This window comes from Eublepharis macularius, chromosome 1, assembly GCF_028583425.1.
Source record: "Eublepharis macularius isolate TG4126 chromosome 1, MPM_Emac_v1.0, whole genome shotgun sequence".
In the NCBI taxonomy this organism is placed as follows: Eukaryota; Metazoa; Chordata; class Lepidosauria; order Squamata; family Eublepharidae; genus Eublepharis; species Eublepharis macularius.
In genome coordinates, this window is record NC_072790.1 from 206,150,207 (window position 1) to 206,162,469 (window position 12,263).

Genomic DNA, 12,263 nt, shown 5'->3' on the forward strand with positions numbered 1-12,263 from the left:
TTCTCATGTTGTCTTTATGATGCTAGGAAAAGTGGAAGGCAGTAGGAAAAGAGGAAGACTCAAAATGAGATGGCTTGACTCAATAGAAGAAGCCATGTCCTCCAGTTTGCAGGATCTGAGCAAGTCTGTTAATGATAGGACGTTTTGGAGGTCTCTCATTCATAGGATTGCCATAGGTCGCAGGCGACTTGATGGCACGTAACACACATGTTGCCTTGGATGCTTCTAGGACAATGCCATAGTAACTGTACTAGTACCAAAGTGCTAGCTGTTACATCTTCATGACCAGGTCTTCCATATAACTTTGAACAGCTCTTTCTGTATTAATCCTTAAGATTGTTAAAGATGATTACTGTGGATACAGAGATGTATGCTGCAGGCACAGTGCCCATATATGGAAGATTGTGATGTGGTTCCCTTGCTGAAATTAGTGCAGATATTGTGACAAGGTCTGTGGGGAAATAGCTTGGCTCACAACTCCTGATATCTCATTGTGCCTATACGTATATATTGGTGGGAGAACAACTCTGTTAGAACGAGCACTTGCATTTTGTAGTGTGAATGGATCGTACCCCTTTTATCACTGAGGCAGTAGATAAATTCATCAGGAGGAACTTGAGATGAGACATTCTGTAACTGGGGCCATCACTAAAGTACCTCCAGTGGGAGACTCAACTTTGCAGATTTGTGTGTTTAATGCAAACACTGTAACAAATGCTTGAAGGCTGGAATGGCATGGATGAAACAGTACAAGAAATTTTCTTTCACATTTCTTTAACTTTATCTAGATATATTTGAACTTTAAGTAACCAATGTCCAGTGTGACAGTAAAATTTGAATCCAGTGACACCTTAGAGACCAATGAGATTTTCAGAGTACAACCTTTCAAGAGTCAGCTCTATGACTTTCAAAAGGTTATTCTGAAAATCTTGTTGGTCTCTAAAGTGCCACTGGTCTCAGTCCTGCTGTTCTACTCCAGATCAACACAGCTACCCACCTAAAATTATCCAGTGTAACCAAACATCCAGCTCCTGAAGAAAGTTTAGAAATAGAGAAATGCATGTTCCAAGATAATCGTCAGTTCTAAATGGCATTGGAGGCCATCAAAATTGAAACTTCACCTTAGAATTATACTGTTGTGATTTTACTAGTCCAAGAAATATACATATGACTGTAAAATTGCCTAGAACAGCTCTTTATCTTGCTGAATAAATATGTAACTTCTTACAGAATTCATCCTCTTGGATAGGGGGGGACCATGATCCCCTGACTGGGTTTACATGGAGAGGAGGATGTGAGAGAGAAACAACTGGCATACAGATTTGGAGTGACGTGTTCGTAATTGACAAGCCTGATGGGACAAAGGTAAAACTCAATGGGCTGTTTATTTTTATTTTTATTTACGTTGATAGTCTGTCTTTTCCACAGAAACTCAAGGCAGATTACATAATGTAAAAAGATGAAGAGACCTAATAATGCAGAAGGACTAGGGCTTCAGTAATTTAGAACAAGGTATAAGTATTAAACATATTAAACCATGCAAGAAATGCTATTAAAGTAGAAATATTGCAGTGAGAGCAAGATATAAATATGCAGCAACAGATAACACGTGTTAGTAGTATAGTCCACAGTCCCATTCTCTCTATTGAAATGTCTTCCTGAATCATTCCGTTATAATGCAGCCCCTTTATAAAAATGCCCTTCTGAACGGTTCCATTTTGCATAGTTTGCGGAAAGCCCAGGTGTGTAGGAGCTTTCCTGACTTCCTCAGGCGGGCCATTCCATAGGCCATGACAGAGAATCCATGCATGGCCCAGCACTCTTGGAATCTCTTCAGCAGTTAACTTCTTAAATGACTAGTTTCCAGCCTTTTGACAGTTGCCCTTATTTAGAGAAAAATAAGTACTAGCATTAGATATATATAGTGTCAGTGCAGTTGATAGAACTCTGTGTCTAAGTTTTCTGTAGTATACCAGAGTCTAGCTTTATGAACTTAACTTCTGGATTCTAACATGTGGTGGCTGTAGGTGGGATCTGTTCAGGATTCTACTTTAGTGCAAAGATAAAGGGTATTTGGAAGAAAGAAAACAATCTGCCCTGGTACTAAAAGCTGAGGTATTCGAGCACAAGCCCCCTGCAAAAAAGCCATGAGAATGTAATAGTCTCCTTGTACACACTAGCAAAAGTGAAATGTATATCTGATCTCATCACTACTGTAATGTTCAGTCTAGCTGTGTAACGTTTTTCAGTGCTAGTGAAATAATAATAATAACATTCGATTTATATACCGCCCTTCAGGACAACTTAATGCCCACTCAGAGCAGTTTACAAAGTATGTTATTATTATCCCCACAACAAACACCCTGTGAAGTGGGTGGGGCTGAGAGAGCTCTGAGAGAGCTGTGACTGACCCAAGGTCACCCAGCTGGCTTCAAGCGGAGGAGCGGGGAATCAAACCCAGCTCTCCAGATTGGAGTCCCGCGCTCTTAACCACTACACTAAACTGGAAATCGGGTGAGCATACTATTCTGAAGATGATGTAAGCCTTGGTTTTCCCCCTGTCATTCCACGTTAGCTAGGATGCAGTCTAAAAACTCCAAATTGAAAGTCAACAGCATAACCTTGGTCTGGTTGCCTGAAGTTTCAAAAAGAATCCTTCTAAGTTAAGCAGAAAGTCTCTGTGTTAGTGCATCACCAGATTACTAGCATGTTTCACAAAATTCTTAAGATGGTATCTGCATTACTATAAAGAAGATATGAGTAGCGTTATGTTCCAAGGAACTTCCAGACCTGCTTGTGAACCCTGTCATAGGATAGGCATCTGGTGTCCTTCAGAATATCCAATAGGTTGTAGGTCTGTATTAACTTCCCTGCTGATATCCAGGTCTGCCCTGATTAATAAAAAATAATTCAATATGAAATGTCTACATCAAGTCTATTCTGACTTTTGAAACTTGACAACATTCTTCTCTGAAGCTTTTATAATACAGAAAAAACTTTCTTTAGTATAATATGGTGTTCACTAGTTTAATTTTCCTTGTGGAAGGCACAATAGACAGATTTAAAATAAGTACTATGCATTCTAAATGTTGAACAGAGATCTAAAGACCTGGTGTCTATTTTGATGCAAAGGTAGAATCCTTCTTAGTATGTTAATATTCAAAAGACTCTCATCCTGTCTCCCCCCCCCACTCAAAATGTCAAGATAACTGTAGTTCCCAGGGGATTCTTGCAAAAAAGTTGCTCAGTCTGCCCTTGACATCTGAAGTTGCAAGGTTACCAGTTAATTCTGGATTTTTGATGAGGCTAATGTATTGCATTGTTGGTTTCTCCCAAGGAAATGTAGACAACAGAACTCTGATCACCCTCCCATTTAAGGATTGTTTTGGACTGTGGGGCCTGGATATATAACTCTCTGGTTTTCTTAGGTGTCTTGGCTTCTGTATGTCTATGGCAGTATTTAATGTACCACTAGTCTGAGAGTTGTAATTAGGAATCTCCTTCCCTTTTCTACAACATTCTAGGGTTAAAATCCTAATTTGATTCAGAGTATGCATGCCCAGTGTCTTTGGCTGTGACTATGTAAATACCTGTTGGTGGGTCATCAGCCATTACATGTGCCCATCCCTCTGGCTTTGGCATTCCACAGGAAGTCTTTAGCAGATTTGGCTCTTGAGAATGGTCTGATTCATGATTGCGTAATGGAAAGGGACAAACATAATGTAAAAGCAAAATTAAAACACTAATCTACAGCCACAGGTTGCACACTCAGTAAGCAGGAATTATATTCTTACTAGTAAGAAACTACATTTAATTGTGAATGTGATGTGAGGGTTTTTTTTTGCATTTTTCTTGTACTATAATTACACAGTTTGGGCACCTGAAGTAATTTTAAGTCTGTAGTCTTTCTGCATTACTACAGCAGTCTAGTGATTTACTTAGCAGCACTTATCTAATCTTTTCTGAAGGCTAATATTGAATTGGATCCTACCAATCGATTCCACCAGTGCAAGAACTTCCTCTGTCTGAGGAGCTTCCTGTATTAACCAGAAGCCTTTGTGAGAGGAACCTGCCGGTGGAATGGACTATAGGAGCCAACACAAGATGAAACCATGGAGTTATTACATCATTGAGTTTTGTGAGTTGCTTTTACTTCACCACTCTGGATCAGAGCACATTACTAGGCTTTTGAAAGCATGTTGGTTTTTTCTAGTCCTTAACTTCTCTGTAGATGGCTGGTAAGACATGATCTGTTGTACACATCAGTTTAGTTGCCACTAGAAATCAAGGGAGTTCAATAAGTTTAATATAAGAATAGCTTTCAGTTGATTCAGTCTAATACCCTAGATATGAAAATATTCTGTGTACTCATTCTGCTTTTTAAAAAACCTGTTTTATAGGTTGCAGTATTACTAATGGATACCCAAGGTGCCTTTGATAGCCAATCAACTATCAAAGATTGTGCAACTGTATTTGCTCTGAGCACCATGACAAGTTCAGTTCAGGTAAGACTAGCTATTCTAAAAGATGGCATCTTTAAATTCCCTTCCCAAGGCTACTGCTTCAAAATAGATCTTTGGCTTGCAAATCAGATACGCAAAAAAAAATTTCAGTTTGCTTAGTTTGTTTTTCCATACTGCTAGTAAATGATCTGATTTCCTGCTGCAATATTGAAGAAGACATAACAATTGGAAAATTTAATGACCACATCTCATGTAGGGCCCATCTGATGGTGTGTTAAGAACATTAAGAGCCTTTGAGTTATAATATATAGTTCTCTAAATATGTTCACTGATATTTTACTGTGTATATTTACATAGATTCATAATCTCAGTCTTAGGTTAAGTAAGTTACTCCCTTGAGAATGTCTTCATAGCCATAATTCGTAACCTTTCGAGAATACCATCATTTTTTATGCAAAATACCTCTTCCTCTGAGATTCTTCTGAAAGCTCAGGAAGCAATGTTTTAGTATTCACCTCTGGCACCTCACAATTCACTTCTGAAGGGCAAATTCAATAATACATTAATACATTTGAGACATTGATAACACAATGAACACAAGCACAAATGTGCTCATACTTAGTCTGCAGAAAGCAGTGGGATAGGAAGCTTATTTGAGATTATTTGTTCATTTATCTATAGCCCATATTTCTCACTGAGACTGAAGGCAGATCACACAATATAAAACAATGCAACTAGAAAGCATAAAGCACTGATAAACAATATAATCCAACTAGAATTACAAAAGTTAGAAAAGCAATGCAAAGAGAAAGGTGTCAGACGTGATATCAAACAATGCAAGAAATGGAGTTACAGAAGTAGAAAATCCAGTAAGATCAAAATAAAAGTTACAATAAATATTGGAGTAGATTACAATCCTGTTCTTTTTATAAAGAAGCATATCCTGAACCATTCCATCATATTACTTCCCTGTTCCTCTTACAAAAACATCCTCCTGAACATTCCTGTTTTACACAGTCGGCAGAATGATAGAAGTGTGGGAGCCCGACACCATTCTGCAAGATGAGAACCACAACCATGAATGCCTGCACACATTAATGTCACCTTGCCTAGATCAATCTCTAGTTGTGTGCTAGATGTGTTAAAATCTGGATGCGCATCCAAACATTATGAATGATGCTTGTATTTGGTTGTATGTGACATGACGGTTCTTAGCCAGTTGAAATTTATACTTGCCAGCTGTGTTGCCCCTCCCCGAAGAAATGGCTAGGGCCTTGTTTTTGCTTTTGAACTGAGTTTTGGAGGCTCTGGGAGTGTCTCTTAAGCCCAAAGTACAGTCTGAAATATGGAATGATTTTCTTCCCTTCTGTTGCACTGTACCCATCATGAGATTGTCTGTGACAGTTGGTGTGGCAGTTGCTATTCCTTCTGATTAGGCTGAGGCTGTTACTGCAACTGCTGGAGCCTCTGTGTGTACTAGAATGGCTTGTTGTGGTTGTTGCCAAAGCACTATGCAGCTCATGTCTCCATCCATTAGTTTTAGCCCACCTTTCCTCCAGAGCTCAGGGTGTGTACAAGGCTTCCCGCTTTTGATTTTATCCTTGCAGCAGTTCTGTGACTTAGATTAATCTGAGAATTACGTACCCAAGCTTATCCCCTGAATTTCATAGCAGAGTAGCAAAATCAAAAAGAGTCCAGTAGCACCTTTAAGACTAACCAACTTTATTGTAGCATAAGCTTTCGAGAATCACAGTTCTCTTCGTCAGATGCATGGAGGGCAAGAAGAAGCTGGTCAGATATAGAGGGGGAGAGGGGAGGGAGGAGGAGATGCAAATTGCGGCTGCTTCTTGCCCTCCATGCATCTGATGAAGAGAACTGTGATTCTTGAAAGCTTATGCTACAATAAAGTTGGTTAGTCTTAAAGGTGCTACTGGACTCTTTTTGATTTTGCTACTACAGACTAACACGGCTAACTCCTCTGGATCTATAGCAGAGTAGGGATTTGAACAAAAGCCCCCCTGATCCTAGTCAGCATTAACCACAATACCTCACTTACTCTGCTGGCTGAGTGGAGATCCTTTCTGATGCTGTTCCTTTCTGCCTCTGCAGAAGCCTCTCATAGTCTTAAGAAAGGGGTGGGGAAGCAGAATGGGAGCCCCCACTACAGCTTTGTCCCCCAGCATGGCCATGTTACCTGAAGATATACAAGGGGGTGACTTAAGGGGTTCTTGCTGCTGATGAGGGATGTGTAGGGCTCTGAAATCTGATTTATGCCTGCAGTTTCTGATCTAGCAAATACACAACAATCAAATGAATTGGGGCAACATTCCTGCATGCTTGCTATTTTCCTAAAGAGATGTGTTCCCATTTTTGTTACAAGATGTTATCTCTGGGATTTGGTGCAGGGTAATTCCCTGTGGGTAATTGACTTAGTGTTCCCTTTCCTGATACATATTGTATAATCTGATACATTTTGTAGGTATACAATTTATCACAGAACATCCAGGAAGATGATCTTCAGCATTTGCAGGTAAAATTTTCTGGTATACTCAATAGCATTCTCTTAAACAGTTTGGATATAGAATTCATATTAATGTTTTGCATTAAAATTTAATAGTTTAGGACAAACCCCTTTCTCCATTGAGCACAAGCAGAAAGTGCAGAGCAGGATATTCTAAGATTGAAAGAGGAACAATATTTGATTTATAGCTGTTTTGTAAAAAAGCATGCAAACACCAGCACTTGTACCAAAATTTTTACTCTGGTGTTCTCTGGCTTTGAGACAATTGCTGCTAAGCATCTCAGCTCCGTTTAGCTTCCTCTGCAGCAGGCAAAGGAAATGTGAACATAAACAAGTTATAGAATCCCAGCTGGCAGCTCCATTATGGCCATTGATAGGCTTATCCTCCTTGCTTTCGAAGAGGATAGATACATTCACTCTAAACTGTTGCTACATTATGTGGCATTGAGTGTTGCACTTCCCTTTGAACTGAGAAGTCCCATACTCTTAACTCTTTTTTGTGAACAAATAGCCCAATTCCCCGATCATTCTTGTTGTCCTCTTCTGTATCTTTGTTAATTTTACAGTATCCAGAAGATAGCATTCAGACTGCTGCTACACCATAAATTTATTTAAGGGCAGCATGATAACCCCTAGCATAGAATAATCTTTTTTCATTCAGTTATCCAACATGACCCCAAGATGCTTTTTCCTGTTGGTCACTACCAGTTTGACCCTATCATCTTATTTGGGAAGTTAGGGTTTTTTGGCCCCATTATACATAGTCACACAGCTTACAAACTGACATAAAGAGATGTGGGCAGTTAGGCACACTGATTGTTGTTACTGCTATCAGGTGAAATGCTCAGTAATGACTGGGCAGTATTAAAAAAGAAACATACTCTAAATCTTGTCTCAGTTGTCCAAGGTTCAAGAGAAAATGCTTATTCTCTTAATCATAATTATTATATCCAATTCCAAACCTGGCTCCCAGCATGTGCATTAAAAAAATTCACACACTTGTGCCTGGTATGGACTAGAAAGATATTTATATGAACCTGAAACAGCCCCCAGATATGCACAGAAATCCAATAGTGGAAAAAAGTTGGGAGTTTTCAGCTTCAAAGCGTAACCTCTTTGGTGGGGAGGTGAGCAAGATTTCTTCTTCATCCGTTTTGAAGTTTGAGTGGCAATTCCATAAACTGTCTAAGCCAGCAGGAGCAGCAGGAAGAAAATGATACCAGCTACTTGGAGGAGCTGCCACTTCTGCTGCTGAACCAGGCAGTGACAGTAGAGGTGGTATGACGGGAAGGGAGGAGGCAGCAAGGGAGGGTGATTCTTTTCACATGTGGCGCGACAGCCTAAAATGCTAATACAGAAATGCTGCTTAGTTTCTGCATTGAGATTGAATGGGAGTGTGAACTTCTAATTGAGAGCAATATTTTGACATCAGAACTACGAAGAAAACTCATTTGAATCTGCTTGAAATGCAGCACAGCTGTTGGAGAGTTACAGGCATTGCAAGGAGAAAGTTGTTTGAAGTGTTGCAGCTGTATGAAGGCATAGAAAAACTTGGTTTTCAGTTCATAATAGGGCTGTGCGCTTCAGATTTTGCTTCGGGTAAAGTTACCTGAAGCAACCCGATTCGGAATACTTTGGTATTCCCCAAAGCTGGGCCAGAAGAATACCGAAGCAAAGCTTTCCGAAGCATTCGGAAATGCTTTGGAAAGCTTCGGGGCTTGTTTAAAGGGCTCCGCCGCTGCTTGCAAGCAGCAGTGGAGCCCTTTAAACATTAACCCCCCACCTCCCCCACCACCTACCTTGCGGTGGCTCCAGGCCAGCTCCTCTGCCGCCGTTGCGCTGCTGCCCAAGCCTGCGGGGTGGTGGGGAAGGCCAGATCTGCCTCCTCCCGCCCTTCCTGCCCCTCAAATGGCTGCAGCATGCTGGCGCCATGGTGGCCATTTGAGGGGCAGGAAGGGCTGGGGGAGGCAGAGAAAGCCCTTCCTGCCCCTCAAATGGCTGCTTCGGCGCCAGCACACTGCAGCCATTTGAGGGGCAGGAAGGGTTGGAGGAGGTGGCTCCGGCCTTCCCCACCACCCTGCAGGCTCGGGCGGTGGCGCAGCGGCAGATGAGCTGGCTGGCTCCAGTCCACGCAGCTTTGTGCTGCTGCCGCTGCCCAGCTGATAACCCAGGTAAGTGGGTGGGGATTGGAGGGATCTCCCCAGGGTTGGGTGGGGGTGGAGGGGTTGCCCCAGGGAGGGTGGGTGGGAGTCCCCCCGCTTCGGTATGTTCCGAATCTTCACGGGGCATACCAAAGGGATTCCCGAATAGAGATGGGCACGATACGCATTACGATCCAAAAAAACCCACGATAATGGCGATCTCACTATCGTGACTCAGCGGATCATGATCGGCCACGGCCAACGATCCAGCGATCGGGAGGGGACTGGATTGTGCTCGGATCGGGAAGTCAGACACTCAGGTGCCAGTAATCTATTCCCGGGGCAACGGAGCCAGGGGAATGCCTGAGCTGTGTTTCCCCTCCTTCTGTCGCCCTGGAAACCCGAATGGAAGCCCAGCTTTCCTTGATCAGCAGGGCTTCCTTCCAACCACGGAGCAGCAAAGCAGTCACCAGTTGGGAGAAGACACCCAGGGGAGGGAGGGGGAAGGGAGTGTTCTGTAGCTGTGGGCACTCCAATCTCATCCCTGCAAACCCTAATAGGCAGCTCTGACGGCCAAACACAAACACAGATGCCGCCGGCATCACCCACCGTTCTTTTCTCGCCAGCACGCTCCTTTTTGGCCAGGCGGGTGGGCACATGGTGGGTGCTGCCGGCGAGCGGCCAGACCTCCTGCCCCCTGAGGGGTGGCGGCTCGTCGCCGTCTCCCCATGCCCGCTGGGCCCGGTGGCCGCCACCAACACCCACCTTCCCACATTGCTGGGAATAGCAGCGCGCCCTGCTTTGGCCTCCATGATCCACGATCCACAGATCGGGAACGGGAGATGATCGGTGTGGAGCGTTTCGTTGGGATTGTCACTGGCGCCGATCCACGATCAGCTGGATCGGCAATTTTTTTTTGGATCGTGCCCATCTCTATTCCCGAACCCCAAATCTGCTTCAGATTTGGGGGTATTCCGAATCGGTTTCCCGCTTCGGGTAAACCTGAAGCAGGAATACCAAATCTATCCACCCGTGCACAGCCTTACTTCATAGTAAACAGAGTATCTTACTCGATGAGCAAGTACTTGAAATTCATTCCTAAGCTACTTTTGTATCTAATATGGATGCCCTGCAGTGCTACTTGTTTAAAATTCTCTGAATGGCATTCTTAATGGTTTTATTAATAGTTGTTTACAGAGTACGGAAGGCTGGCTATGGAAGAAATTTACCAAAAGCCATTTCAGGTAATAATGTGATTCCTGTTACAGTTACTACTTGGTTATAAAAGTTTGTTTAATGTTTGAGAAATAACATATTACAGTAGAACCTGATAAGTATGTAGCATGTGATGACTTCAAATCAGTATGTGAGGTAGCCTGTCATCTGTCTTTTGCAGATTGTACATCAAGGAGCCATGACTTTCCTGAGCTTGCTGACTTTTCACTCTGTGTATTCATGTACTTAAAGCCAAAGAAACCCACTTCAGATATAGAATAAGCATTTTAAGCAAGCTCTAATTGATGATGGTTGTTGTGGGTTTTCCGGGCTGTATTGCCGTGGTCTTGGCATTGTAGTTCAGGAACTACAATGCCAAGACCACGGCAATACAGCCCGGAAAACCCACAACAACCATCGTTCTCCGGCCGTGAAAGCCTTCGATAATACATCTAATTGATTAATAGATTGTAACTCAAATCTGTCTTTATTTTGGGTCCAGCTTTTCCATCTGTACTCATGTGATTAAATGTACTTAGTGTTTTATTAGGTGTAGAATCCTTTGGGAATGGAATTTGGGTCTAGATTTGCATTCATATTTTTTAGGCTAGTTGTATATGGGGGATTCAGATTGATTTGTTGAACTACTAATACCTTTTTGGAAAGACTACCAAAGTTTAATTATTTTATTTTTGTTTATATCCCATATAGACACTAATGTTCTTAATTAGAGATTGGAGCTATCCTTATGAACATCCATATGGCTTAGAAGGAGGAAAACTGTTTCTAGAAAAGAGGTTGCAGGTAAGCTGCATTTTGTACTTAATCCATACTGCTTGTTGCATAAAGAAGAAAGCATCAGTTGTCTTCGTAGAAAAGTTTCATTGCAAGCACCTAGAATAAATTGTTTTCAATTCAGTTTAAAAAGTCTTCAGTAATGGCTTGAAACTTCAAAATGCTACTATCTGGTAGAATAAACTGTGGTGCCAACAGAATCTCTAGAATCTTTCATATTCTGAAAAGTGTGTTACCTCTTAGGTAAAACTACACCAGCACGAAGAGCTCCAAAATGTAAGGAAGCATATTCATTCGTGTTTCAGTAATCTTGGCTGTTTCCTTTTGCCACACCCTGGTCTTAAAGTTGCAACTAATCCAAGTTTCGATGGGAGGCTAAATGGTAGGTTGCTTTGATATATCACTGTCCTGGCTCTGTGCAAAAACTGTACTTGAATATGAGTGCTCAGGAGGTAGTGAAAGGTGGCAGACTTGGGAGGGGGCAGTGTGTGTTTTTCCTACTGAAGAATATTTGAGCATTCTACTCAAAGATACAATTGATATAATAAAAGAGCAAATATGGTATGAGTTAGTATTGAATATGGATATGCTAGACTGACCAATGAAGCTTCTTAAATAGTCATTAAACTAGTTACTTAAAAATCCATTTGCCTTTAGTCCAGTCATTAAATGCTGCAAAGAGTTTGAGTGCACTACAACTGTATAAATGTACTTTTCAGGCTTCAAATGCCCTATTGGTAAAAAGCCTTCAGTGGGGTCTATACTGTCTTTGAAAACTGGCAGTTGCCTTGAATTGTTTCATATTTGTAATACATGTTTAACAGCTTAAGTATTAGCCCCGCTTTCTGAGAAGGCCTATCAGTTATCAACTAAATCTTTGCTCACTTCTATTCTCAGAACAGAAACCTGGTCAAGTACCCATCATCAGTGAGAGGCATTAAGTGACTGAATCTTGTTATGATCATTTGAGTCTGACAACCCTAGGTCCAAATATATGCAGCATTCTAATAAATTGATATAACTTATTCTGGGTATCTTAGAATACCAGTTAAACTGAAACAGACAACATTGCCCTTCTTATTGGCTAGCCTCTAGAAGGATAACCTGCCCTTAACCTGCCCTTCTCAA

The 12,263-nt window shown here is 41.7% G+C and overlaps 1 protein-coding gene across 3 annotated transcripts in view; it reads left to right on the forward strand.

Annotated features, from left to right (window-relative positions):
* The window catches only part of ATL2 (atlastin GTPase 2), a 49,286-nt gene that overhangs the window by 26,280 nt on the left and 10,743 nt on the right, over nucleotides 1–12,263 (forward strand). For all 3 annotated transcript variants that reach the window (XM_054985339.1, XM_054985331.1, XM_054985348.1), the window contains 6 exons: nucleotides 1,231–1,365; nucleotides 4,401–4,505; nucleotides 6,943–6,993; nucleotides 10,313–10,369; nucleotides 11,052–11,144; nucleotides 11,379–11,517. In XM_054985339.1, the coding sequence (XP_054841314.1) occupies nucleotides 4,416–4,505; nucleotides 6,943–6,993; nucleotides 10,313–10,369; nucleotides 11,052–11,144; nucleotides 11,379–11,517 (430 nt within the window). In that variant the 5' untranslated portion in view covers nucleotides 1,231–1,365; nucleotides 4,401–4,415. The remainder of the gene's footprint in view (nucleotides 1–1,230; nucleotides 1,366–4,400; nucleotides 4,506–6,942; nucleotides 6,994–10,312; nucleotides 10,370–11,051; nucleotides 11,145–11,378; nucleotides 11,518–12,263) is intronic.